Source organism: Amphibalanus amphitrite, unplaced genomic scaffold (assembly GCF_019059575.1).
Source record: "Amphibalanus amphitrite isolate SeventyFive unplaced genomic scaffold, NRLGWU_Aamphi_draft 000134F_arrow, whole genome shotgun sequence".
NCBI lineage: Eukaryota > Metazoa > Arthropoda > Thecostraca > Balanomorpha > Balanidae > Amphibalanus > Amphibalanus amphitrite.
The window spans coordinates 777,708-803,434 of record NW_024881629.1 but is presented as its reverse complement, the minus strand read 5'-3'; the positions used below and the strand labels follow the sequence as shown (position 1 = coordinate 803,434).

General features: G+C 55.1%; 2 protein-coding genes across 3 annotated transcripts in view; one reads left to right on the top strand and one right to left on the bottom strand.

Annotated features, from left to right (window-relative positions):
• The window catches only part of LOC122382171 (carboxyl-terminal PDZ ligand of neuronal nitric oxide synthase protein-like), a 30,302-nt gene extending 13,530 nt beyond the window's left edge, over positions 1-16,772 (top strand). Inside the window, exons 7-10 of the mRNA XM_043367148.1 lie at positions 4,468-4,744; positions 11,802-12,238; positions 12,882-13,115; positions 16,006-16,772. Coding sequence (XP_043223083.1) covers positions 4,468-4,744; positions 11,802-12,238; positions 12,882-13,115; positions 16,006-16,230 — 1,173 coding nt within the window. The 3' untranslated portion in view covers positions 16,231-16,772. The remainder of the gene's footprint in view (positions 1-4,467; positions 4,745-11,801; positions 12,239-12,881; positions 13,116-16,005) is intronic.
• LOC122382153 (E3 ubiquitin-protein ligase UBR5-like) overlaps positions 16,758-25,727 on the bottom strand; it is a 37,660-nt gene continuing 28,690 nt past the window's right edge. For both annotated transcript variants that reach the window (XM_043367112.1, XM_043367113.1), the window contains exons 16-26: positions 25,624-25,716; positions 25,125-25,270; positions 24,674-24,789; positions 24,201-24,305; positions 23,772-23,899; positions 23,332-23,483; positions 22,133-22,515; positions 18,795-21,924; positions 18,270-18,417; positions 17,606-17,836; positions 16,758-17,335 (exon numbers count right to left, since the gene is read on the bottom strand). In XM_043367112.1, the coding sequence (XP_043223047.1) occupies positions 17,123-17,335; positions 17,606-17,836; positions 18,270-18,417; positions 18,795-21,924; positions 22,133-22,515; positions 23,332-23,483; positions 23,772-23,899; positions 24,201-24,305; positions 24,674-24,789; positions 25,125-25,270; positions 25,624-25,716 (4,845 nt within the window). In that variant the 3' untranslated portion in view covers positions 16,758-17,122. The remainder of the gene's footprint in view (positions 17,336-17,605; positions 17,837-18,269; positions 18,418-18,794; positions 21,925-22,132; positions 22,516-23,331; positions 23,484-23,771; positions 23,900-24,200; positions 24,306-24,673; positions 24,790-25,124; positions 25,271-25,623; positions 25,717-25,727) is intronic.

The following is a 25,727-nucleotide window of genomic DNA, read 5'->3' as shown; positions in this document are numbered from 1 at the left end:
GGCGCGGGCTAGGAATTTAGCTAGAGCCTGGCAGAAAAGTCAGTGTGTGCGCCGATACGAGACGCAGCGACCGATACTCGAGTTTAAGGTCTTAGATCAACTGGTGGTCTTTGAAGTACGTACATACGGTCAAGGAGCCAGAGGTAGTGGCTCGGTTTTTGGTGAAATACCCTAATGGTGAGCAAAGCCGTATAAGAGAATAAGACCTCAGGCGACAGTAATAAAAAATCAGAGACGTACTGTTTATGAGGGCTGGGAATGTTGCTGAATCCTGTAAGTTCATCTCCCTACTTTCCACTGAGGGCGTTGCAAAGTTGACGGTACAGAGACTCACTTATGGCGTCTGGAGCCAGTGACCTGACCTGACCTGACCTGAAAATGCAGTTCGTGTCAGAAGTTCCGGCTTAGATCGAAGCAATAACACCATGAAAGCTAAAAAGACGGGAGAGAATTTCGTCGAATCGTACTTACAAATTCAGGAATAATGAAATGCCACATTAACTCCAACGCCATCCAGTCTCGCATTGACGACAGAGAGTTGGGCGATGGCGTCCGGGGCGAGCGGCAGCGTCGGCGGGCCTCTGACCGTGACGCGGCTGGCTGGCGGAGCTCCAGCCGCCGCCGCCGCCACCTGTTGGCGGTGCGGCGCGCCGGTAGGCGTCGGCCGACGGCCGGCCGCAGCGGGTGCGTCTCGGCCATGTCCGCACGGTGTGTCGCCGCGCGCGAGCAGTGACGTGGTGCCGCCGCCGAGCGCCGCCGCCGCCGCCGCCGCCTCCGGCGTGCCCCCTATGCTGGAGACAGCCAGCCGGACCGTCATCGGAGACGGCATGACGCTCAACATGGTCCCCGAGCCGGAGGTCGCTAAGCCCGCCGGCGAGCGGCAGCGGCCGCGCAAGAAGCTCTCCTTCCGGGACCCGGAGATTGTCGGTCGTGACAAGTACCGGCAAGTGCGCGAGCCGTCCGAGCGGACCGACGGCCGTGCCGACCGCTCCATCATCAAACCGCGACCGGAGCCGGACGGGTGGCGGGCCGAGACGCCGCCGTCGCCGGCGCGGCGCACCGCCGCCGCCACCGCCGCCGACGAGCAGCACTTCCTCGATGTGATCGCGAACGACGCGGTGGTGGGCGCGGCGAGCCTGGAGGATGTCTGTCTAGAGGTGAGGCTGGGCTGTATATACCGTCAGCAGGACGGAAAGTCTGACGGCCGACGACAAGTGGTCTACTCCCAGTGAGTACGATCTTTTGGTATCGACGATTTGTCCGCTTCCCAGCCAGCGCCTGCGCGTCTATCTTAGAATAATGGTTCTCAAATGCCTGTCGCTTATATTACTTATTAAGGCGTCAATTTTTCGACTAAATTGGAAATTACAGTTAATTTCTGGTCATCACAATCGAGTCCTCAGGCTATTTGGACCCACAGTTGTGTACCTATATGATCTTCTTCTTCATCTGGATCTCAATCCAGTGGTTTGTCCTGCGGCCTGCCGTTCAACTTCTGGAACACTTCTCTCAGCGCCGAGTTGAGTTTATTTGGTTGAAGCTATAGCGGACATGAACCATGGATCGTTTTATCTTTGAGTTTGAAGAGTGCTATATTTCCCACCAGATTTTTGGTGGTGTTAACTGCCCCGACCTAGCAGCCCCAAATATAAACGGAGTCAGATAAGCTGGTGGCAGACGGCAGTGCTTTTCATTTAGGCAAATAAGGCACGATAGTTTCATCTTTGGATTTGCGTATTATTGGTGTAGTGTCGTCTCCGCCGGTCCAGACAGTCGCTTCCTGGTTCAGCCAGCACAAAAACATATTCTTCCGTAGTTGCTTCGGCGCTTCGGCAAGTGACCGTTTCATCGTGCCGCGATAATACGGTCTAATACGCAGGTTTAGGCTTTGCGCTAAAACTGCGACAGTAGACAAATTATATATTGAACCGCAGCGGGTAGAACAATTTTTTAACGTTGAGCTGTTTGAAGAGACGTTAAAGAGATGTTTCTGTCTATTAGCGATTTAATCATTTTATGCCGTTATACCTCTACTATTTCCTTGGCATATTTTAGCGTTGTTATGATACTTGTCTTGTTCAATCATTTAAATCATCTTTTGCTATCAAGCTGTGGAGTCTGAAATTCCATATAAAGTTAAGGCATCTTTTAAATCAGCTTAACCCGCGCCCCACTGGGGGGGGGGGGGGCTATTTATAGCCCCCCTCCCGTTTTTCTGCAATAACTTCCAAACCGCTTGACGTATCGACGCTAAACTTTCAGTACCTTAGGCTGCATCAATTTAACACCTTGTGGCAAAATTTGAACTTCGTACCTACTATAGGTCGGCCGGAAATGACGTCAGAGTGACGTCATGTTCGGCCGATTTCGACGCAAAACATTGAACCACAGCAATCGCTCCCAAGAGCTCAGTTTTTAAGCTAGATCCAATTTCTTTGCATTTGAGGACTCAGAATAGACTGCGCTATTAAACTGCTATCTCGGATTTTCAAAATTTTGAACATTTTGAAAATTTAATATAATAATATCCAAAATTTATATTTTTACGTTTTTTCAAAAAGTTTTCGACTTTTCGAAAAAACGGAATATATGTGATAAAACGCATTATTATGACTACCTCTAGCAAGTTTTAGCTAAATATCTTCAAAAATGGCCAAGTTTTACGCATTATTGCAAAAAATTCACAATTATTAATTTTTCAAATCAATTTTTCACCACGTATTTGACATCGTACGCCAATATAAATAGCACCATCGTGTTCCTGAGCTCAAACTGCATCCAATAGACACCTTTTTTGTTGAAAAATTTTAACTTCAAAATTTGACCTTTTTTGACCTGAAAGTGACCTAACATAAGCTAAATTCGACTCAAAATGACCTCGAATGACACAGACGACATCAAATTCGAAATCTCTGACCTAAATGGACCATAAAACATGTGTCACGTGACCGACGCATGATATAATATTTTCGTGACCTGTGATGACCTGACCTTGACCTGAAAATCAAAGTACAAGTTTGGTACCCTCAGGGTAACTAGAGCATCTGTTCCCGAGTGTGTGATCCAAAAATGAGCCTGATCTGACTTGTAAGACGGCGGCCAGGGCCCAAAACGTGAACAAGCCAAAATGCTAATAATTTTTACTTTGACCTGACCTGTGACGTCATCGGTGACCTCGAGGTCAATGAAATTAGGTTTCGTTCGACAGTTTTTCCGGGGCTATCAGACGCTGTTTGAATTTTGACGATCGGCCCAGTAGTTTCGGAGTTAGGAGGGGGGGCTATGAATAGCCCTTCCCCCCCCCCCCCCCCGTAGGGCGTGTTATACGCAGACCCCAGTGGGGCGCGGGTTAAGGCTGAACGCATAGGTTCTCTTATTTTTCAAAACGCATATCTGGATTCCTTTATTCAGCATTCATCCAAAAAGGCTGGATGAATAAAATAGCGATTAGACGTAAGACGTTTGATAAATTAACAAAGTGATAAACAAAGTTCTAGGTAAATACCTAAAACGCACAGAACGTCAAACGTCTTTAGCCAACTAATACCGGGCATAATCAAGAAAAAATTGTGTCGTCTAGAGGCTCCAAACGTTGATGATATGCTACCTACTTCCTTGAAAGAATTTATACTTGAAAGTCATCCTGTTTTTCACCTACATGCAGTGCCTTGAAAGACTTTTAGCAACGTTTAGCAGCGATCGCATACCTATGAAGCGCCTAGCGATTCGTCTGGTGAGCCAAATCGGCCCGCCCCAGATCTGCGGCAGGCAGCGTGTCCCGAGTTGGCAGCTCTGCGTGCGCCGCGCATTCCGGAGCCGCGGCGTGTTTTTGCCTCCCCTCTCCCACCTACCTCTCGACACACTCACCACGTGCCCCGGCGGTCGTTAAGTTAATCATCGTTTGATCATCGTCACATTGCCAGCAGGCAATAATTCAGCCAGTGCCCTACTCCTGCTCCATTTCCTGTTCCTCCTTCCTGTTCGTCTGGCTTGGCTTCAGCAGACAAACGCCGCGTGCGCCACATTTGTCTGCGGTCGTGCGCGCCACATTTGTCACGCGACCTCGTGGTGGCCATCAGCGGCGTCACGGGCGGCCAAGTGACGCGACGCGGACGCCCTATTGGTGCCGCCCTGGCCCAGATAGCGGTGACATGTGAGCGCCGCCGGTCACGCTGCGACGAGCCCCAGGGATGTCTGTCGGGGGACAGTGCCACCGGTGGTCCCGCGGTGGGATGATAGCAGGAGTTAATCGAAAGACAACGGCATTGTGATGTGATGCGCGACTGTGGTGCTCGTAAAAGGGTTGCCTATGATTTTATCTAGTATAAGTAGTTGACTACCTATCCGCTATCCAGGCAAAACTTAAGAGATTTGAAAATGCGTCGATTTGAATTGCATCTCAAATCAAAATTACTCACTCTGACCGCGCATTACCAAGTTCTTAACCCATTTTCCCTTCTCCGGCAGAGCCAAGCGTTAGAAGTGGTTCGAACAGTCGGCCAAGCCTTCGAAGTGTGTCACAGTCTAGAGGCCAGTCTAGCAGACCAGCCGGGGGCGAGCCCGGCCAGCCCGACCTCCACCGCGTCCCCGGCCGGAGGGGTGCCGGCCGCGGCCCCGGCGCCGGCCGCCTCCTCGGCACCCTCGCCCGTGCCGGTGCCGGTGTCGGCCGCCCCGCCGCTGAACCACCCGTCTGACTCGGACAGCGAGCCGAGCAGCGCCGACGCGGCCAAAAAGCCGCCGCCAGGTGAGTCCCAACCGCCGAGCGGTCCTGGGATCGGCCGAGCCTGCTCCGAGAGTGATCCTCAAGGGGTTCGGCTTACGTATGATTTGGGACCAAACTGGGCTGGGTCCGAGGCGGGCCTTATATGTATTGTAAACGAATAAGTATCTTTAAGTTCATAAATGAAATTTACAATTAATGTTTTATGGAAACTGGGACCTGAGTATTTAAATTGTTTCTTGATAACGTTAATGCTGGCAAAAAAATCCCCAATGCATTACGGCTTTAGATGAAGCTAACAAATTTCGAATTGTTATCCTGAATCATGTTAATAAAGCGAAGGAACAGCGCGAGTGAGGCTTAACCCTCGCCCGTATTGGTGTTTTTCCAGCCGCGAACGTATAAGGGGGGGGGGGTCCGTTGGACCCCCCCCTTGCCGTTTCGCCCCTGATCGAGCTAGAGCTTCGCGGAAAAAACGAGCGTGTTGCCCGTGACGAGAGGAAGCCGATGATACCCAATTTTAAGGTCCTAGGTCATCGGTTGACCTTCCAGGTCAGGTCAATGACCCAAAAGTCGGGAAAATCGGGACCTATTAGAAAGTCGTAAAGCGTGGCTGCTATGGGGTTTTTCGGGGTGCTGATCACGAATATCATGTTAGTTTTGAACATAGATGATGTCTTCATGCATTTAGGCCAGGCCGGGTCAGGTCAGGTCAGGTCAACCAGTAAGGGTATTCGTAGTATAGGTGGCAACCGCCTCTGACAGCTTCGTAACAAACATTTTACGAAGGCACCAAAACTACTTCGTAAATGTTCATATGGTTGCTAAATTCGAATTCAGCTCCAAAAACTGGCCTAGAAACATGTAAAACTCGAAAAAGTGAACCGAGGTCATCAAAGGTCAATGACCTGACCTGACCTTCAGGTGACCTTGACACCCACCCTAATGCATGGGAGCAACATCATATCCCATGTTTGAACGCTTAAAACCACGAAAAACTGCAAATGCGCCGCTAATGCGAGCCGACATACGCCGAATCGCGATTCCGGCCAAACATGGTCTCGAAAAGTAGGTCACAGGTCAAAGGTCATTAGGGTCAGGGTCACGAAAATTTTAGGGTAGGTGTAAAATTGATTAACGCGAGGGTACTAAAAGATTCGTTGCGATCGTCCGCTTTTTACGCGAGTTATTCGCGAAAAACCGAGGGGGGGTCCGTTCGACCCCCTCCCCCTTATACGGGCGAGGGTTAAGGCAAGGCGTTAACGCCGGAAATTTCCATTCTGTTAATGGTATGATGGTATTAAATGTTAATTTATTTCAATCGTGTTGATTGAATTTTCGAGCCGAACTCATGTGCGTGGGTCAGGTCATTCCTCAGCCCACGGTATAGGAAGACAACAGTTGAAACTACAAGTTTTGATGAGTCGTGACTATTAGCTTATTTGCTGGCGTCTGGGACAAAGCCGTCCTGCGTCATCCGCGTGTGAAAGACTAGGCTCACGCAAACTGACATGTCATGCCGATCCATGTATTTTTATCTATCATAGTCTATCATTTTGTCGATGCTCAGCTTAGCTTGATACCTACGTTTTTAAAAAGAGGCATCAGCTTGCGTAGAACTTAGAAACATCTCACATAGGTCACGTGTTATACGGAGATGAAACGAATGGTGTTGCTCTTGCCTAGTTTTCCTTTATTTTTTCTTTCTGCTATGATATATGTCGTGTATTGCATTTCATTTAGGCAGAATCGTTTTCAAGTTTATCATGCTATAGGCATAGGTATTCATTTTCAACAGGCTTCAAGACGTGTACTTTTTTAACAATGGCTAGCCCAACACGAATCCCTTGCAGCATTGTTTGAGACCATCCGTTCATCTACTTGCGGTCACACGACACACTTTAACCCTCTCCCGCACATGGGGGGGGGGGGGGTTGCCACCCCCCAGGCAGTCTTTCTGCTCTGCACTCAACATTTTTAGAGCTAGAAGGCTGATTTTTCGTATAACTGCTCCTCTATCCTTTCCTAATGTCCACTGAAAATTTCAAGTTTCTGTGGTTTTTGGTTTCGGAGATATGACCTTGTTTTTCAGGTCATGTCATGACCCAAATGACTAATTCTCAACATCTTGCGTTGGCTATGGGCCTTGTGAGCTTTTGACACCTTGATTTCGGCCTTTTTTGCCAGTCTTACCTCCCACCTATCATGGAACATGTTGTTCGACGATGTACAGATGTCAAGGTCAAGGTCAAGGTCAACCTAGGTCATCTAAGGTAATTGCGTTTTAGGCAAGCGGAATTTACTTTTTGTGAAATTTTTTGACTGCATTTTTGGTAAAAGCTTCTCAGATCATGATTTCATGTAATATGGACACATAAACAATCGGTGCACACATCAGTATACACACAGACACACACAGACATACAAACACATATAATTGACCTTGACCTAACTTGACCTGAAATGACCTCAGCAGCAAAAACCTGGTCGGGTAGTGTGACAAAGAGGTTCTAGCTGGCTTGGCACCAGAAAACGGCATCGTCATCGGTATATGATAAGCAGCGCACTTGATATCCAACGGTGACCCAAAACAGCAACATTTTTTAGTTTGACCTGACCTGGAAGGTCAATGACTGACCTGAGAAGGTAAAACTGGGTATCATTGGATTTGTCTCTTCCCAAAGAATCTTTTTGGTCTTTACCGCTAAGCTCTACCTCTAACAGGAACGAAATGGCGCGGGGGGTGGCAACCCCCCCCCCCCCCCCATGTGCGTTCTAGGATGGGAAAATGGCATGTGCGGGCGAGGGTTAAGCTATAGAATGAGCAGCGAGCACGCTGGAGCTTCTCACGATGTAAACACATTTAGCTTGGCAGACTGAGCAGCAAACAACAAGAGCTCTGTTCGATCGCAACTGTACAACATCCCTTGCAGAGCCAAGGGCAACAAGCACTCCTCGGGTGCTGAGTCTTCTAAGAATAGATTACCTCTGAAACACTCGTGAAATCATGTCATCAATAACTGACGTCATATTTAAATGTCAATAATACATTAAGTGACCGGAGAGCGTTATGGATTATGAGTTTTAAACGGCCCGACGCCATAATTAGAAGCCCGACAGAGCACTGAGCGGCTTGAGCGCAGTGAGAGACGATAATGCTCCTAAAAGGCTTCTGATAGTGGAATTTGGAAAGGGGCCGTTTAACGTCCATTTGGCCGAACAAATGTCAGGTTGTTTTTATTAATAACACTCATAGTTATTACATAGTTGAAACACATCTTTTCCGAGACTGGGCTCAATGACCTGAGGCAGTACCTACCTTAAGTCAATATATTTTTTCAACCCTGTCAAGATGTACTTCTTTGAAACTAGGTTTAACAACAAGCAACTCCAATGAAACGACACTGTGCGATGAGCTAACGACGCGAGCGCTGAGCACGATGTCGTTTTTAGCCCAAGATGCAGCGAAAACGGACTCTGCTTCCCACATGCAGACGGTGTGGCCGACCAACGCAAAAAATTAATGCACATGTGACAAGTTAGAGAGTTGAATTGCGTTTCGTCAAACCGTTGATCATAAAATCGTAGAAGATTTCAAGCGTATAGCCTGACGTTTCTATTGCCGCTTTAAGAAAGGTTTTAAGAAGAAAAAAACTTAGACGGGGAGTCCAAACGCTTCTCACCGTGGCGTGGATTGAATAGCCAGCAGTTCGATTATATTTACTGCTTTTAAGACGTGTTAAACGGCTATGACAGCATTCGCTGACCCTCGCGAGAGTGGTCGGTATCCCAGCTGTGCATTGAGTGGTAAATCACCGTGGCATCACCGTCTTGTTGACCGATGGGCGAGACGACTGGGACGGCGTGTAGTGCACACTGTTCTCGTATACACTGCACAGTGCACACCTACCCCTACACCCATCGCCCGGCCGGCCGGCCCGGACCCGGGTGGCTTATCGCTCGTCACTCGGCGCCAGTGTAAACCCATCGTGTCAGGCCCAGCCACGTGTGACCGTGACCGCCGAGACTCGGCAGCGGCCAACACAAGCCGCTTGGGTCAGGTCCCAGACGGCGCCGACGCCGAGATCAGCTAGCAGGTGCTTATGCTGCGGTCAAAATACTGCCGCTCTGCGCTGACATTGGTCTCAGGTGAAATAACAGTGGCCGAACATACAGAGTTTGCACGAACCGCTGGAGCCAATGAGCACTTGTTCTTTGGCACCGATTTACTGAGCTAAGTGCCAAAAGGCGATGTTGTCTGCGCTCAAAGCACGGCTGTGTAGTGTGTACGCCTACCAGAATACGGCTGCGTGTGCCGGGCCGGACCAGAATGGCTGTTATATGCCGGACCAAACCGACTCTGTGTTCCGGATCAAACCGGCTCTGTGTTCCGGATCGGACCTGCTGCTGTGTGTCGAATGGAACACGGCTGCGGTGCCGACATAGGCTGGGTGATGGGCCCTGAGTCCCATGTGTTGGCCGTCGGACAGGCGGCAGCCCGGCAGGACCCTGGGACCGGTCCGCGGCGATCGACTCTGGGAGAGCCCTGTATGTAGGACTCTGGGACCGGTCCGCCGCGATCGGCTCTGAGACCGGGCCGCCGCGATCGGCTCTGCGGCCGGCTGAGTTTGACTGCTCGCCGGTGGGCCCGGCCGGTTGATGTTGGCACAGGTCCGTGCTGGTGAGGGCCGCTCGTTTCGCGGCGACAGACACACCGGCGGCGGGCCCGAGCAGCGAGCACTGAGCAGAATAACCGGCAGCGGCGGACCGCTCGGCTGGCGCTCGGCCTTCTGAGCAGATGCCGCTGGATGCTGGCGCTCTTGGCGTGTGCTACTGGACCGAGATAAAAATAAAATAATAAATTGGTTCACATGTGAGATATCGTAACATTGCCATATTTACTGATGTTCTGACATCTTTTATCAGTACACACACGTCTTTAGATGAAGAACCCAAAAATAGCCATCAGACTCCGTTGGGTGGTGCAGACAATATGCGGGCCTTACCTACCGCAGACTTTATGAATGACGCCCATTAATTCAGTCGAGTTGTGTCGGGAACACGGCCAACACAAGGCCGATTCGCTCTCATCACGTCCCTCCTCCGTCATCGCCTGAGTGCTGAACTCCCCCATCCGTCTCGACCTGAAAGTCATATCTCTATCTCTGTATCTGTCCTCTGTCGCTGTCCCTCCTAACGTATCCGTACCGTGTACTCCGACTGGCCGCCTATCAATACCATGTGTCAGACGGCCGATGGACGCGGGACGGAGCGTGCAGCCCGCCGCCCTGGCGCGCTCCCAAGGCGTGGGAGTTGGCCGACCGCTGCCGGCAGCCGTCCGCGAACATATGCGGGTGACTGCCGCCTCGTCAGCGGGTCGCGTGGTCATTATGGCCTCATGTCACTGCGCTTCATTTGATAGTTCTGCCTGTGCTTGTGCAGATAACAGACGGTCGAAATTATGTGGTTTAGTTGCTGCACTACATGTTATGTCATGTGAAAGGAAAGTTGCTACAGGAATCATGCTGGACGGTCGCCGGTCTTTCGCTGACCATGAGATGACTTGTTGTTTATGCACTTTTTTTGTCGGTATCCGTTGTAATTAATATCCGAACTCCCTTAGCTTTTAACTCGGTTTGATATATTTATTGTTCCGACTGACAGCTAGAGCGCAGTTTCGGGCGATTAAGCTCATTCGGCGTTTCTGCGTCCATCCATCAGAGTCCGCCGCCGGTGTCGTGCCGTCCGCACCCGGCTCCGCTCTCAGCCCGGCGGCGACGGCGCGCCTTGGCAGCCGGCCGCCTCTCGGACGGTATTTCGGCCCGCCGTGACGTCATACAATGGGCATCACCTGACGGTTGCGGGGGGGGGGGGGGTAGAGCACGCCGGAGGCCCCGGCACCCGAGTACCGCTCCCCGCAGCCGCGCTCCTCCGCACCCGAGCTGGAGGAGGCCTCGGTTGCGGCTGTGGCGCTGGCGTGGGCGGCGCGGCGGCTGCCAGGCGCCGAGCCGAGCGAGCTGGCACCCCGCGGCGGCATCCTCCAGACGCTCGCCGCCGGCACAACCGCCGACGGCCGCCGCTGTTTACGTTGGTTTTGACAAACTGACGCCGCGAACACTGCAGCCGGCCGCGGCGCCCGTCTCGGGTTCGGTCCCGGCTGCCAGCCGGCCCAGATCTATGGTGGTAGTAAAGCGCGTCTCACATCTCATTTTAAGTGGGAAGGCAATTGGTTACTCTGGCCGAGTGCCAGCTGCCGACCGAAATATCCCGCCAACAAATCATGCGTGTCGGCGCGCTTTTCGCGCATTTGTCTTGGCTTGAAGTGCGGCCGTTAGCGGGCGCGACTGCCGCTGTCACTGCCGAGCGCCACGGGAGCCGCCAGCCTGTCCCGCGCTGAAAAACACGAAATCTTTATACCTACCTGAAAGCTAGCCTTCCAGTGATGACTCAGCATCCAGCAATATAGGAATGGAAAATAACTTATACCTTTTGGCGCTAAAATAGCACAACCAGAAAAGGCTTGCGATGTGTCTGTCACGCACGAGTAGAATCGACGCCCGTCGGCAGTTTACGGCTCTGTGCCATGCGGCACAGCATCAGTTCAGGCGTGTGGAGCCAGTGCCATCTAGCGAGGAGTTACGTAAGTGATTGATACGCGCAGTAGCCCAGCTCTTTTTGGCGGACGGCGGCATTACGATTGCCTTTTTCAAATTTATGTCGAGTTTTTGTTCGTTGTGTATCAGGATTGCTTTAACGTGTTTATAAGGACCCAGGTCATTACCCGACTTTACCTAATCGCGGCTCCTGTGAACCGGGATTATCGCTTTCAAGATAGCTAAAACTAACGTTTATCGTTGCTCGGTTCTCGGCAAATTATAAGCTTTATTCGCACAGTTGGGGGACACTTTTAACCAGAAATAATTGATATCCATGTATAATATATCTCTCGAGCGAACTGGCGGACCGGTTGCACCAGATTACTAGTGTAAGTGGAGGGGGACGCTCATGATGTCCCGGCCCCGGTCTTATTTCTGCCGACTGAGTGGAAGCCCTTTTGTGTGACCTCATATAACCTCCCCAGCTCCCACGGACACGTCGTCAGAGCAGCCCAGCGTGGACACGCCTCCGTCGCCGCTGTCGGGCGAGCAGCCCGTCGTCTCCGAGCCGGCCCCTGCCTCGGAGCCCACCGAGACGCGCAAGCCGCCCAAGTCGCCCTCGGAGCGGCCGCGCGCCGCCACCGAGCAGCCGCGCTCGCCGGACGGACGGCGCACCACGCGCCGCGACCGCGTCTCGTGCTCGCCGGCCGAGCGGCGGCTTCTGGAGCCGCTGGGCGGCCTGCCGCAGATGGCTGCCGAGCGGCGGCACATGCTGCTCGAGGCGCTCAGCGTGCCGGCCAGTCCGATGGACGGCCGGCGCGCGGCCACCCTGTCGCCGGACGCGCTGACGGCGCCGCCGCCGGAGCAGCTGCACGACGTTCACCGGCTGGCCGGCTCCTCGTCCCTCTATCACCAGCTGCAGGTGAGCCGCTGATCTCGGTGAGTTTCCGCCGGGTCCCCGGGGCCGGCGGAGACTGACGCCGAGATCGTGGGTTTCCCAGCGCCGCACCGGAATAAACACCTGCGGACTCGGTGGCACCCCGCTGCCTCTGGGACGGGCCGTGGTGTGTGATTAACTAGGTGACGGATTGGGCCGACTCTTTAACGACAAAAATGCTAGCGAAAAAGTTAGCAACAGCCGCCGGCTGACTCACAACGTCTTGATGGGATTCAACCGCCCGGAATCGCAGATGCACTGCTTGTTTGGCCGTTTCGAGCTGGAGTTTACGGCTGGGAATCACCCTGCAGGGACAGCCTGCCGTGGTTTCCCCCGCTAGTTTGCTTTGATAAAGATGGTGGTAGGTAAATGTTCTCCTCACGTCAATGTGCATGCTCTCCTCACGTCCTCACGCTGAATTGGGGGCACCACGCCTTTGTATTTGAACATCAGAGCGTTTTGATAGCCCTCCATCCACGGGACATTTAATTTAACACGACATTGCTGGTCAGACGGTCGTTGATCGGTGACCATTGACCGATGACGCCCGCGCCCTTGTCCCATCCGCCGTTGACGCCCTGTGTCCGTCCGTCGCTGACGCCTGTACCCTGTCCCGTGTGCCGTTCAGCTGATGCGGGAGCGGCTGGTGCAGCAGCAGCAGCAGACCCAGGCGGCGCTGGCCCAGGTGCACCTGGTTCGCGACCAGCTGCAGGCCGAGACGGCCGCCCGGCTGGAGGCGCAGGCGCGCACCCATCAGCTGCTGCTGCACAACCGCGAGCTGCTCGACCACGTCCAGGTGCTGGTCTCCGAGTTGCAGAGCATGGAGGAACGCGACGCCGCCGCCAGCGCCGTCAGAGACAAGGTACGGCTGACGTCCGCAGATGCCGGGATCGAGCGAGAACGGCGAGTGGGGCGGCTCTCGGCTTCAAATGGCAGCTCAAAATTAGGAGATCCTTAGAGAGACGTTTATAGGAGACGGAGGAACACAACGGTTTCCATTGAACGTAGTTAGTTCACCCGGGATGTTTCGTGTTAAATTAAACCTTTTATTGCTTCAGAATTAGGTATCGCGTCTCAAAAGTAAAGCAACTTTGGATTTATTTTCACTCAATAAGTGAACATTTTAGAAGTTGATGCGGAGCCGATGATACAGGATACAGCTCAAAGAAAACATATCAAGGTGTCTCATAACGACATCGTAATCCATTTGAACTCCATTTGAACGTTTTATTGCATTGCATTCAGCCGGGATATTCATTTTTGTTTAATAATATTTGAATCGATTGATGTTAGCCAAGGAACTCGAAGTGTTCGCAGCAGGGCCATCATTTTTTATATATGACAGAACACCTAAACCATTTGCTGTGACAGCTTAAGCCTGTTAATATTTACTGGTGGGCACATTTGTCTGTCACTGTCGGTGGGGGGAGGGCGAGGGGCGAGGGGGTGGTGACGGTGAAAATCTGTCGGAAATGGGGCCATCACTGTCCGGCGCAAGGTCTCTGGCTGAGGTCACGGGACAGGGTCTGGGCCAACTATCTGGGTGAAGGCCAAAAACGGTGACAGTTGACAATGAATCGATGGCCGAGACAGACCCTTCAAACCAGGTCAGATAAGCGGAGTCCAGGGACTTAACGTGCTGAAAGAAGGAACAAAGCTCATTAATGAATACGGCCCTTTGTTTGTGCGAATACGCTCACAATATTCGGCATCCGTTTCATTTCTGTTGTAGGCTCGTGCCGGCACCGGTACGGGCATTCTGCACACCGCCGCTGACTATAATGGCCCTGTCCTGTTGTTCAGCATCGATTATTTATTCAAGTTAATAGCTTGCTGAATGATCCGCTTGCCATTTAATCGGGTAAAATGATGCGTCGCTTTCTGTCTGTCATCGGCAAGTCTGTCTGAATGCTATACTGTGCCGGAACGCATGGGTGTCTTGCGGTACAGTCTACCGATGAAGGATGTTTCGCAGCCGCACTGTTGACTTGTAGCTATCACTGCTCGAGCTAGAATGGGGCATTGTTACAGTGGCGGATCCGGGGGGGAGGGCAAAATGGGCATTTGCCCCTCCCAAACGGCATAATTTTAACATTACGCCTATGGACGAGGCATGGAAAGAATAGATAAATTGTTATGGTTTGCCCCCCCCCCCAAAAAAAAACTCTGAGCTGGATCCGCCTCTGGCATTGTATGCCTGTGATACGCCGAGAATTGGACAGCATAAGTATCCATAATTAATGCGAAGTGCTCCGCGGTGGCTGTTTCAGGCGCATTCAGAGGCAGGTAGAGTTTATCCCTGATCCATTTTTTGTGGCCTTCGGGACTTAACCCGCGCCCCACTGGGGTCTGCGTATAACACGCCCTACTGGGGGGGGGGGGCTCTCCATAGCCCCCCCCCCTCCTAACTCCGAAACTACTGGGCCGATCGTCAAAATTTAAACGGCGTCTGATAGCCCCGGAAAAACTGTCGAACGAAACCTAATTTCATTGACCTCGAGGTTACCGATGACGTCACAGGTCAGGTCAAAGTAAAAGCTATTAGCATTTTGGCTTGTTCACATTTTGGGCTCTGGCCGCCGTCTTACAAGTCAGATCTGGCTCATTTTTGGTTTCCACACTCGTGAACAGATGTTCTAGATACCTTGAGGGTACCAAACTTGTGCTTTGATTTTCAGGTCAGGGTCAGGTCATCACAGGTCACGGAAATATTATATCATGCGTCGGTCACGTGACACATGTTTTATGGTCTATTTAGGCCATAGATTTCGAATTTGATGTCGTCTGTGTCATTCGAGGTCATTTTGTGTCGAATTTAGCTTAGGTCAGGTCACTTTCAGGTCAAAAAGGTCAAATTTTGAAGTTAAAATTTTTCAACAAAGGTGTCTATTGGATGCAGTTTGAGCTCAGGAACACGATGGTGCTATTTATATTGGTGTACAATGTGAAATACGTACTGAAAAATTGATTTGAAAAATTAATAATTGTGAATTTTTGCAATAATGTGTATAACTTGGCCATTTTTGAAGATATTTAGCTAAAACTTGCTAAAGTTAGTCATAAGCATGCGTTCTGTCACATATATTCCGGTTTTTCGAAAAGTCAAAACTTTTTGAAAAAAATATAAAAATATAAATTTTGAATATTATTAAATAAAATTTTCGAAATTTTCAAAATTTTGAAAATCCGAGATAACAGTTTGATAGCGCAGTCAATACTGAGTCCTTCCATGCAAAGAAATTGGATCTAGCTTAAAAACTGAGCTCTTGGGAGCGATTGCCGTGGTTCAATGTTTTGCGTCGAAATCGGCCGAACATGACGTCACTCTGACGTCATTTCCGGCCGACCTATGGTAGCTACGAAGTTCAAATTTTGACACAAGGTGTCAAATTGATGCAGCCGAAGGTACGGAAAGTTTGGCGTCGATACGTCAAGTGGTTTGGAAGTTATTGCAGAAAAACGGGAGGGGGGCTATGAATAGCACCCCCCCCCCCCCCAGTGGGGCGCGAGTTAATCAGGCCGAGGTTCCGAGAATTTACGTCGAAACTATGCGCGACTTGTGTGTCGACCGGTGCCCTTTTTCTGCGTGAGCCTCCATGATAGCCACCCCGATGCAACGCGCGCCCCAACCCGTGGCGCGACGTCCCGATTTTCTCCGTACCGAGACCCTTTCTCTTCCGTGTGCCACCCGATGCCTCTGTACCGCTCCGATTTCCCGCCCGAGCCCGCTGACCGCGGTCCGGTGCCGGCAGGGCGGCTGCGACGACGCCGTCTCCCCGGTGGCCAGCTCCACCAGCCTCAGCTCGGAGGAGGCCAAACGGCCGTCGGCCGCCGACCGCTCTGCGCAGCTGGTGCGCGACCTGGAGCGTCTCAACAGCGCGCCGGCCGGCACGCTGGCCCGCGTCAGCCGCTCCGGCAGCGACCGAGCCACGCACGGTGCCGGCCGGCCCGCCATCAACCGGCACGTCAGCAAGTAGTCGGCGCCAGTCGGACGCCCAGGTGTCGCCAGCGGCGCGGCGCATGCGGAATGGCCCCGCCGAGAGTTACAGTGGTGAGCGTCCGCTGCCCCGCCGCGGTCCCAGCGGAGGCGGCGATTGATCGTCGAGAGGGACGTATGAAACGGCGCCGCGATGGAGCGCTGTCGGTGAATCGACTACCGGCGCGCGCGGCCCGAGTCCCTCCGGTTGCCTGCGTCCGGCGCGTGTGTCAAGAGTGTGTTTGACTGCGGATCTGCGTGTGTCAGTGTGCGTGTCGGGCCCCGGTCGGTGCCCCGCCCGCGCCGGCCCCAAGCACCTCAGCCCTGCAATGCGTGTGTGTGTGTGCCGCCGGCGCGTCCGGCCACTGTTGAGATGTGCCTTACTTATAAGACCAGTGCTAGTCGGCGACGTGCGGCGGCCGGCTCCTAGCAGTGCCGTGCGCGCGGCCCTCCCCCGGCCGAGCGCCGTAGCTCCAGTCACCTAGTGTGTCCGCTCCCGTTTTTAATATGAAGGTTGTGAAACAATAATAACCGGAAAGTGTCCATGTTATTTTCCACCGATGATTTACGCCGTTCACCATATATATCGGCCAAAGCGGCCGAGCCACGAACAATACCGCGCCGTCCGACACCTATCGAGTGGACCACAGTCGGGAGCGGGCCGACCGGCCGGCCCGGGCAGGTCGGCCGACCGGCCCCACTCCCGGCCGGTCCACTGGGCGTCCGGGCACAGACGCCACACGGACCACGCGCTGCGCGAGAGACGACGACGACGACACTGAGCTGTCCGGGCACCGAGAGCGGCGCCCTCCCCGTCCCCCTTCCCACCCCTCCCTCCCTCCCATCCCGTCTCGCGCCGGAATAATCCAGCTACCACCGCACCGGCGGCCCCCTCACACGAATCCAAAGTTTTTGGTCTTAATGGCGAGCAGCAGCTTGGATCGGAGTATCATCTTGCTGGAGTAGAGCGGCACGTAGAGGCGCGAGATGCACGTGTTGGCCGTGGGCAGGTGGTGATCGTCGGCCGGTCGGATGGTGACGGACGGCATCGGCTGGAAGCCGTCCTCGCTGGCGGGCAGCGCCGGAGAGCCCGTCCAGAAGTACACCTGTGAGGGCGCCGGGCAGACGGTCAGCGAGCGAGTGGGGATGCAGGGGCAGCAGTATCTGCGCCGCATCAAAACAACGGACGATAACGAATGCAAAGCCTTCTGATTCAAGAACATAACATTGTTTCAACTCGTATAGATCCATCACCCAGCAGGTGGTGCTGTTATGATACAATCACGCGATGCATAATCAGCCTTGTAACTCAGACAAAATTTGTTAACCATGCACCGTAACTTGCCCGCCCCTTTCACGTCCCCCGTCGCACTGACCAGATCCTGTTTCTCTGCCTTGGTCATCTTCTCGACGATCTGCCATAGCCAGCGTTTGAAGCGCACCAGCCGCTCGCTGGTCTCGCCGCTCTCGTCATTGAAGCTCGTGTAGGAGATGAGCGTGGGCACGGCGATGTCCTCGACTCCGTTAACGAGCAGTCGGAGGTCCTCTGCCGTCAGCGGGTCCAGCACCGTCTGCGGCAGCACGTCCAGCACGCCGGCCCGCAGCGCCTGAGGGGGAGGCAGAGGGTCAGTACATAGCGACATACCTAAACAGCGAAACAATAGCGACAACACAACGACATCACCCGCCCGCAGCGCCTGGCGGGAGATGGCGGGCAATCGGAAAACATGGATGCTTACAGCAGCAGCACACCGACCGCTCAACACTCACAGACGCAAACGTCAAACACACAAACGACCCAACAATGCCAGCGAGTTACGATAAACACAGTCTGCAGGTAAAGGGGATGGGCATTTAGCGCAGTGCTGCCCATGCAGGTATTTTCGAGATATCCATTTCCATAAATGAATGAGATGGGGGGGGGGGAGTACCCGAGTCGGCGTCAGCTGCACAAGACGCCATTAACAAAACGTCATCCGGGGCAAAAAAGTGTTGGCGACAGAATGCACACGATCATGGGTATAGCAGCCTAGAACTCACCTCCAGTGCTTTCTGCTGGCACTTGACCATTCGATACAGAGCGTAGCGTCGCACGTAGTCGTAGACGTTCTGCGAGGTCACCTCCAGGTCACCGCCGCGGGACACGAGGTCGACAGTGCAGCCGCCCTCCTCGGGGCACAGGTCGATACTGAAAAACGGTAGCGAGGGTTAGCATCGCGAACCACTCGTCAGAATCAAGCAAAGTATAAGACGAGAAACCTCAATACTGAACAAATCAGCGTGTGCTTTTAGTTGGCAATGCCACTATTCGGAGTCAGAATCACAGTAGGAATTACCCATTCGCCGACAGGCAACCGGGTCCGCATAAATAAATAAAAAACTATAACTATACAGTTTTTCTCGCTGTATCAGGCCAGATGAGACATCAACCAATGCTAGTTAAAACCTCTCGTGTCATGACTAATGACGCTGACCCCTATCCGTCAAACAAGCTCTACTATGCCGCCCACACGTCATGCGTCTCGCACTGCATCCCTCGGCCAAAGCCTTCCCCGCCCCACCCACCTGAAAGACAGGTCGAGCGCCGAGAAGAGTCCGTCCTTGTCGCCCTTGGTCTCCGCGTCCACCACCAGCTGGCGGAGCGACTCGTAGATGGCCGGGTCGAAGAACGCCAGGTCGTGGAAGCGCACCGGCCGACCCAGGATGTACTTGTACACGTGTCGGCACATCGAGATCGGGCTCAGTTCGTTCTGCAGCAGGCACAGGCCCATGATGCGGCCCACGTTGCGGAAGGCGTTGATACGCTCCGGGGTGGGCCGGCCCTGCCAGGGCGCGTAGAAGCCTCGTTTGCCGGGGCAGTAGAAGAGCGGCGACTGGTCGCGCTCCTCTGCCGCCTCCTCCTCACTCGTCTGACGAGCCGCCGTCTTCGGGCGGGATTTGTCCCCGAGCAGAGACTCCGAGGCGGCCGCCTCGCGGCTGTGACTGTGCAGGATGTCCACGGCCTCCTCCACGCGCTGCCGGAGAGTCTCCTCCGAGGCCAGCAGCAGCAGCAGCTGCGCCGGCGACAGGTCCAGCAGCATGCCGGTGATCTTCTGCGCCTGGTGCGGCCGCAGCGCGCGCACGCGCGGGTACAGGCGCGCGCCCAGCTGCTGCAGGTGCGGAGACAGGTGGTCGTTGGCGCGCGTGTCGCTCAGCTGACCCGGAGTGAACGGGCGCGCGTCACAAGACAGCGTGCGCCGTCCCTCGCGGCCGCGCGACAGCCGCGCCTGAGACGCGTCCCTGCTGCTCTTGTATTTGTGGTGGTACGATGTGAAGGCGTATGGCTTTCCGAGCTGAACCGTCTGGCAGCTCTCCAGGTTGGGCAGCGGCTTGGGCTGCAGCAGCGCCTCGGCTATGGCAGTGTAGAAGCTCCGAGCCACACCAGTGCCCTCGCCCGGCTCGTCTTTGAAGGTGACCTTGACGCGGCTGAAGGCGAGTGGCGGGTGCGAGGCGGTGCTGCGCCGGCTGTTGGTGCTGTACTGCGTGTTCAGCTCCTTGAACGTCTGCATGATGAGAGCCGAACGCTCTCGCTCCATCTTGTTGAAGACGATGTCTCGCTGCTGAGAGGTGCGCAGCTTCTCCATCTCACGGCGGAATTTGGATTCTTTCACGGGGAACCCGCCCAGCTCTGATATGACCGAACCCTGCTCCAGGCCGACATCGTCAATGAACACGCGAGCGAACAGGTCGAGCAGCAGGTGCCACCGGCCCAGCAGCATGTCTTGCGACACGTCCAGCTCGGAGCCGGCGGAGGAAGTGGCGCCCGACGGGCCTGGCTCGGGCGCCGCCGGCTGGCCGGACGGGCCGGGCCGCGCACCATCCGATGACGCACCTCCCTCCTTGTCCATGTGAACCATCATCGAGCCCACGCGCACGATCACGCTCTTCACCGACTGCCGTTGGTCGCCGTCGGCAGACTTCTTTGGCGACACGATGATGGGCGCTCTCGGCGGCGGCGCACCCTCCTCGGCACCGCGCGTCGACAGGTTCTGCGGCTGGTCGCCATCGGCCGTGGGCAGCAGCCCCGAGCCGGCTTCTAGCAGCCGGTCCACGTGACCCAGTCCCTCGCCCAGCTCCGGCTCCGGCCGGCTGCGCGGTGAGAATGCCGTGCGCGCGCCGCCGCTGCCGCCCGGCCGGAAACTGGCGCCGGCGCCGGCCGGCTCGCCGGAGCGCGAGGCCAGTCCGAGGTGTGTGGGCACGCCCTGCAGCGGGTGGGTGCGGCCCGGCTCGCCGCCGCTCGGCGCCGCCGGCGGGATGCCGAACAGGTCCTCTCGGCGCGCGGTCGGCTGCAGCAGGTGGGGCCGCTCGGCCAGCGGCAGCACCTCCGACAGAGAGCCGGCGAACGGGTCCGGCTGCGGCGCGCCCACGAACAGCGTCGAGTCGGAGCGCTGGAAGAACGGGTGACGCCGCCCGCGGCCGGCCGGCGCCGACGCCGCCGACAGCTGGGAGTCCTCGTCCGTCACAGAGTCGGTCTCCATCGGCGCAGGGTTGTTGTTGGTCACGTCCGACTCGGAATTATCGTCGTCGCCGCCGTCGTCGGCCGGCTCGAGGTCGAGCAGCCGATCGACGACCGACTCGGGACCGGCCTTCAGCTCCGAGCCGGAGCGCATGTAGTAGATGAGCGCGTCAAACACGTAGGCCACGTGGCGCAGCGCCGCGATGTCGATCACGGGCAGCGCCTCGGCGTGCTCGCCGTTGTGTGAACGCATCAGTGACAGGCAGTAGGTGAGGAAGTCGCGACGCGCCGTCTGGTGATCGGCGAATGTCACCGCGCCGCGGCCGCGCTCCTTGCGCGCGGGGCCTGTCGATCCGGCGGCCGGCGCGGACGGCGCGGTCGGGTCGGCGCGCGACAGCGACTGTCCGAAGCGCAGCTGCGCCTCTGTGGAGTCCATGACGGCCAGTAGCCAGGCCCACGTGGGCTGCAGGTGGTGCTCCAGGTAGCCCTGCAGGCGGCGCCAGTCGGAGCCGAGCAGCTCGGCGCCCAGCGGCAGCAGCGAGCCGTCCGCGTGGCCGCAGTCGCGCGCCACACTCAGCAGGTCGGCCACCTGACGCACCACCAGCGCGAACGCGCGCGCCAGGCAGGAGGCCGTGGTGGCCATGGTGACCGGCTCGGGCACGCTGCTCTGCACCGACGACGGCACGGCGCTGGTGGTGAACCGGCGGCTGGCGCTCGGGTCGATGTACACCAGACTGCTGCCGCCGGCGGTGGCGCGCGAGCCCGGCTCCTGAGCGCGCGACCGGATCGCCCACTGCATGCTCTGTGGCGTGAGGTTGACACGCGCGCTGGCGGTACCGGTGCCGGCCGCGCCGCCGGCGCCGGTGCCGGCGCGCCGCTCCAGCTGATCCTCGCCGAAGAGCTCCGTCTCCTGGTCGTCGGTCTCGCCCTGTTCAGAGTCCTCCTCCTCATCCTCGGCCTCGGACGGGCTGCCGCTGCGGTCGTCGCTGAACAGACCGATGCTGGCCAGCGCCGCGTCCGAGCCGGCCGTGGCGCGCGTCTGCACGCTCTGCTGGCCGCCCGAGACATTGTCCTGCGCCGACTGGTTGTCCTCCGAGTCAGAGTCGGTCTCCGCCAGCAGGTCGAGCTCCATGTCCGACTCGCCGGCGCCCTCCTCGCGGTCGGCGCGGTCGGCCTGTTCCTCCAGCTCCGAGCCGCCACCTGCCGGTACCAGACCACACGTCATCGTCAGTGGACGCAGACAGGTGTAGACAGGAATCCAAAACGAGACCACCTACAAAACATGACTGACAGCCGTCGCAGCTATAGCCATGTTGTTACATAAACTGGCTCGCACATAAATCAAAATGTGGATACAGCGAGTCATTTTCCCTGCCTGAGCACCCCTAGCCCGACCGAACTAACTCACCGTCGTTATCCTCCTGGTCGTCTCGGGAGAGCTGGTAAAGCACCGAGCCGCCACCGGACCCGCTGCCGCCCGCCGACGGACCAGCCGACGAGGCGGCCGCAGAGGCGCGCGGCTGCAGCGCCGGCGCCGGGCTGCGCGCGCGAGAAGCGCCCGCCGCGCCGCCGGCCACCGTGGCCACGATCGGCTCGACGGCGAACAGCTCCTCGGAGCCCTGCAGCGCCTCCTGGCCGGTCTGCGCCAGCTGGAACGGCGCCGTCGGCCGCGCCACGCCCATGCGCACGGGCGCGATCAGACTGTTGGCCGTCTGACAGAGCTCCTCGACGGCCGGCGAGAGCAAGCTGCGGAACACCAGCCGACAACGCTGGATGGTGCTCGTGCCGGAGCTGGAAACACACACGGAGAGCGGGTCAGGTACAGTCTATGCCAGTGTCGTACAATTACAAAGATTACGAGAGATTAGGATTTGGACGCAGTACAACAAATGTGGCAGCTATTTTTTATTGCTTTCTGACTCTTTTGCCACTATATAAAATGCAGCCCAAGATTTTTTTTTTTCCTAAATAGTCCGCCATCCATTAACAGATGGCCAGGAGTGCCCCCACCGCAGTCCCAGCGACGCACAGAACCTTACGTTAACCCAGAGAACATAAAAAGAACTAGTCGCGGCACTCCCTGCTAAGAAAGTGAAATAAACACACAAAAAAAAACAGAATGATATCATGATACCATGCAAACAGATAAGTAGTCACGCCAAATCCAGCAATGACTGACCGCTATACCGATGCTACCCCATAGGACCACATACATATCAGAAAGCAAGCATGCAATTTAGAAAAGTGATAAGCAAGTGAGTAGATTCGCATGCACAAAGCAATGCCAAAACAGGTAACACTCTCACTCACATGCACGCCCAACACATGCATACTAGATATATATATATACAAGGGTAGAGGCAAGTGCTGGTCAAAATTCATGCAAGGTCAATATATGCCGTCCTCCGGGTCTCATCCAACTAAGCGAGGCTTGTTGTTGGATGAAGCCCCAGTGGACGTTATGGCGTTTAGCTTGAAACAAAAACAAGGTATGTTTCTGGTTTTACAGCATTTATAAATTAAACAATTTCATATTTATAAAAAATTAAGATACGTTGAGGATTAATCCCACAGTCTCTCAGTGTGCCGAAGGATATTTTCCCGTACCTCTTCTTTTTGACGCCGGTGGGCGGCGTCTCGACGCTTAGGATCACAAAGATGCGGGCCACGGAGCGGACGAAGCGGCGTGCCACGGCCGTGGCCGCCTCCGGCTGGGCGCGCATCTCGCGGATCAGCGTCGTCAGCAGCACGTTCAGCATCTGAGGGTGACGTTCGAGGCACGGGTCACAGTGGATCGAAGACAGTCACTTTCTCGACCTTTGCTTTTTTATTCAGATTCTAAGTCAGCGTGCCAGAGGATGTGCTGCAACGTACGTAAGGCCGATATACCAGACTAAGCCAGCAGCCTGGAGGTTGCAGACGTAAGTTTACAATCGGCACTGATCACAAAACAGCTGATGAGCTTCAACGCCTGGCGGGATCAGATTTTTCGGCAGTTGTCAGCTAAAGAAAACAAAACCCTCTCGGCCGTGCCACTGCCTACTCACCTCCACGGAGCACTTGACGAGCAGGCAGTGTACGAACTTGTCGAGCAGCGTGGTACCCGTCTGTCCGAGCCGGCTGCCGGTGCTAGTAGCGGCAGACTGCGGCTGCTCGGCGCCGCTCGCTGTGCTGCCTGGAGACGCACATAAAAGACAGTCAGATGGACGGTCGGTGGGGAGCACGGCGGGCTTCAGTTACAAGAGGTCATAGCGAACGTATCCGGAATAAGGTTGATTAGTTTTTTATTCGGCAGCGAAGAAAATAGGCAGCTGGTCATATTCTTGATACGTTCTTGGTCACAGTCAGCATCAGCTTCAAAATGCCGATCTCCGTGGGGACTAAACCATGACCTGAATTGAATAAAACTGAACCAGCCTGTACTCTGCTGGAATCACACAGACCCACTGCGGGCATCAGTTGAAACCCCGTCTCACCTGTGTTAATCATGGCGCTGACAGCCGGCCAGTCTTTGAGCAGCGTCTCCAGAGCGCGGCGGGCGAACCGCGGCGGCTCCAGGTCGTGGTCGGGCATCTCAATGTCTGCACAGCGGGCGCACACACGTCATACATAGATGTGGTCAAAACCTCGACACGCATGACTCACGAGGGAAATGGGGATGGGAGTGGGACTCCCACTCACTGCTTGTTATGATGCAATTTAAGGGCAAACAATGACCTTTTAAAAGAAATCAGTACAATTCCAACAGCTTGCATTGGGTATTAGAGTGAAATAGATCATATAAATTGAGTAAGTCTCCTCCTGCCAACGACTACCACTTACGGCAGGCTGCCCTTTGTTTCCTGTTTTCTCCTCCAAGCTCTATCCTAGTCCAATGGCGCGGCGACCCCCCTTGGCGCCCCATATATCTGAGTCCGGTCTTCTCGTAACTGCCGGTACCCAAACTTACCGAGTTCGACCGTCTTCCTGACCGAGGAGGCGGTCCGGGGCCGGGGCCGGTACACCTTCTGTTCGGTGGTCTGTCGGCCCACCGTCTGCACCAGGAACAGCAGGATGTTCTCTCCGCTGACAGAAAGGTAACAGGGAACAGTGTTAGGGCTGTGCCAGTCAGCGACAACGCAGACACAGCGACGACGGAGTGGTAAGACAGAAAACATAGGACGACGCGATTTACATGATTTAATCAATGAGCGTCCGTTAAAGTATGTATGCTTCTGTGTATCGATTTGCATCATAACTTTGTTCATGGTTCACTATACAAGCATTAACATACCAAGGAGAATTACCGTAAATGCAGCTGCGATCAAACACACTACATAGCACTTCAACGAGAGTCACTAAGCACCCAGCATTTCCCATTCACGCTCACTCGGAGCCCCACGCAGCCTCTCGTCTCTTACCGTGCGTTAGTGTGGCTGGCCAGGTCGGTCTCGGCCACCAGTCGGCAGAGCAGCTCGTAGCGCGGCGCCTGCGAGCCACTGATGAGCGTCTTACACTTGCACTTCTCCCAGCAGTCGCAGTAGGCCGACGGAGAGGTGTTCTTTACCTGAGGACGGCAGAGGAAGGGGACGGGCGTTATGGTACGTGGAGCAGCAACGGTCACCGATATCTGAGCGAAGGAGACATGTCAGTCACGTCTGACTTTGCCGCCGCGTGGTTCAACCATACGATGAGAATGACGGTTTGAGCTCCAGATGATAAGTTACGCGACGTTGATCGAAAATGCAATATCATTATTCATTATGTTATGTGAATTATGAACAAAGGCTCAGACTGCTAGGCTGCTAACTAGCATGGTTACGAGAGCGGTCAAAGTCACTCCCTCCCATTATTATCGGTAATTCTCCCCGCCGTCGAACCACTCGTGCACCTGACCCGTCGTCAGTTGCCGGCACTAACCCGGTAGTCGTGTCCCTTGTGGCAGATGCGGGCACACTCGGTGCAGCAGCACAGGGAGCCCACCAGGCCGCACGTCCGGCACTCGAAAATGTCCTGCAAAACAG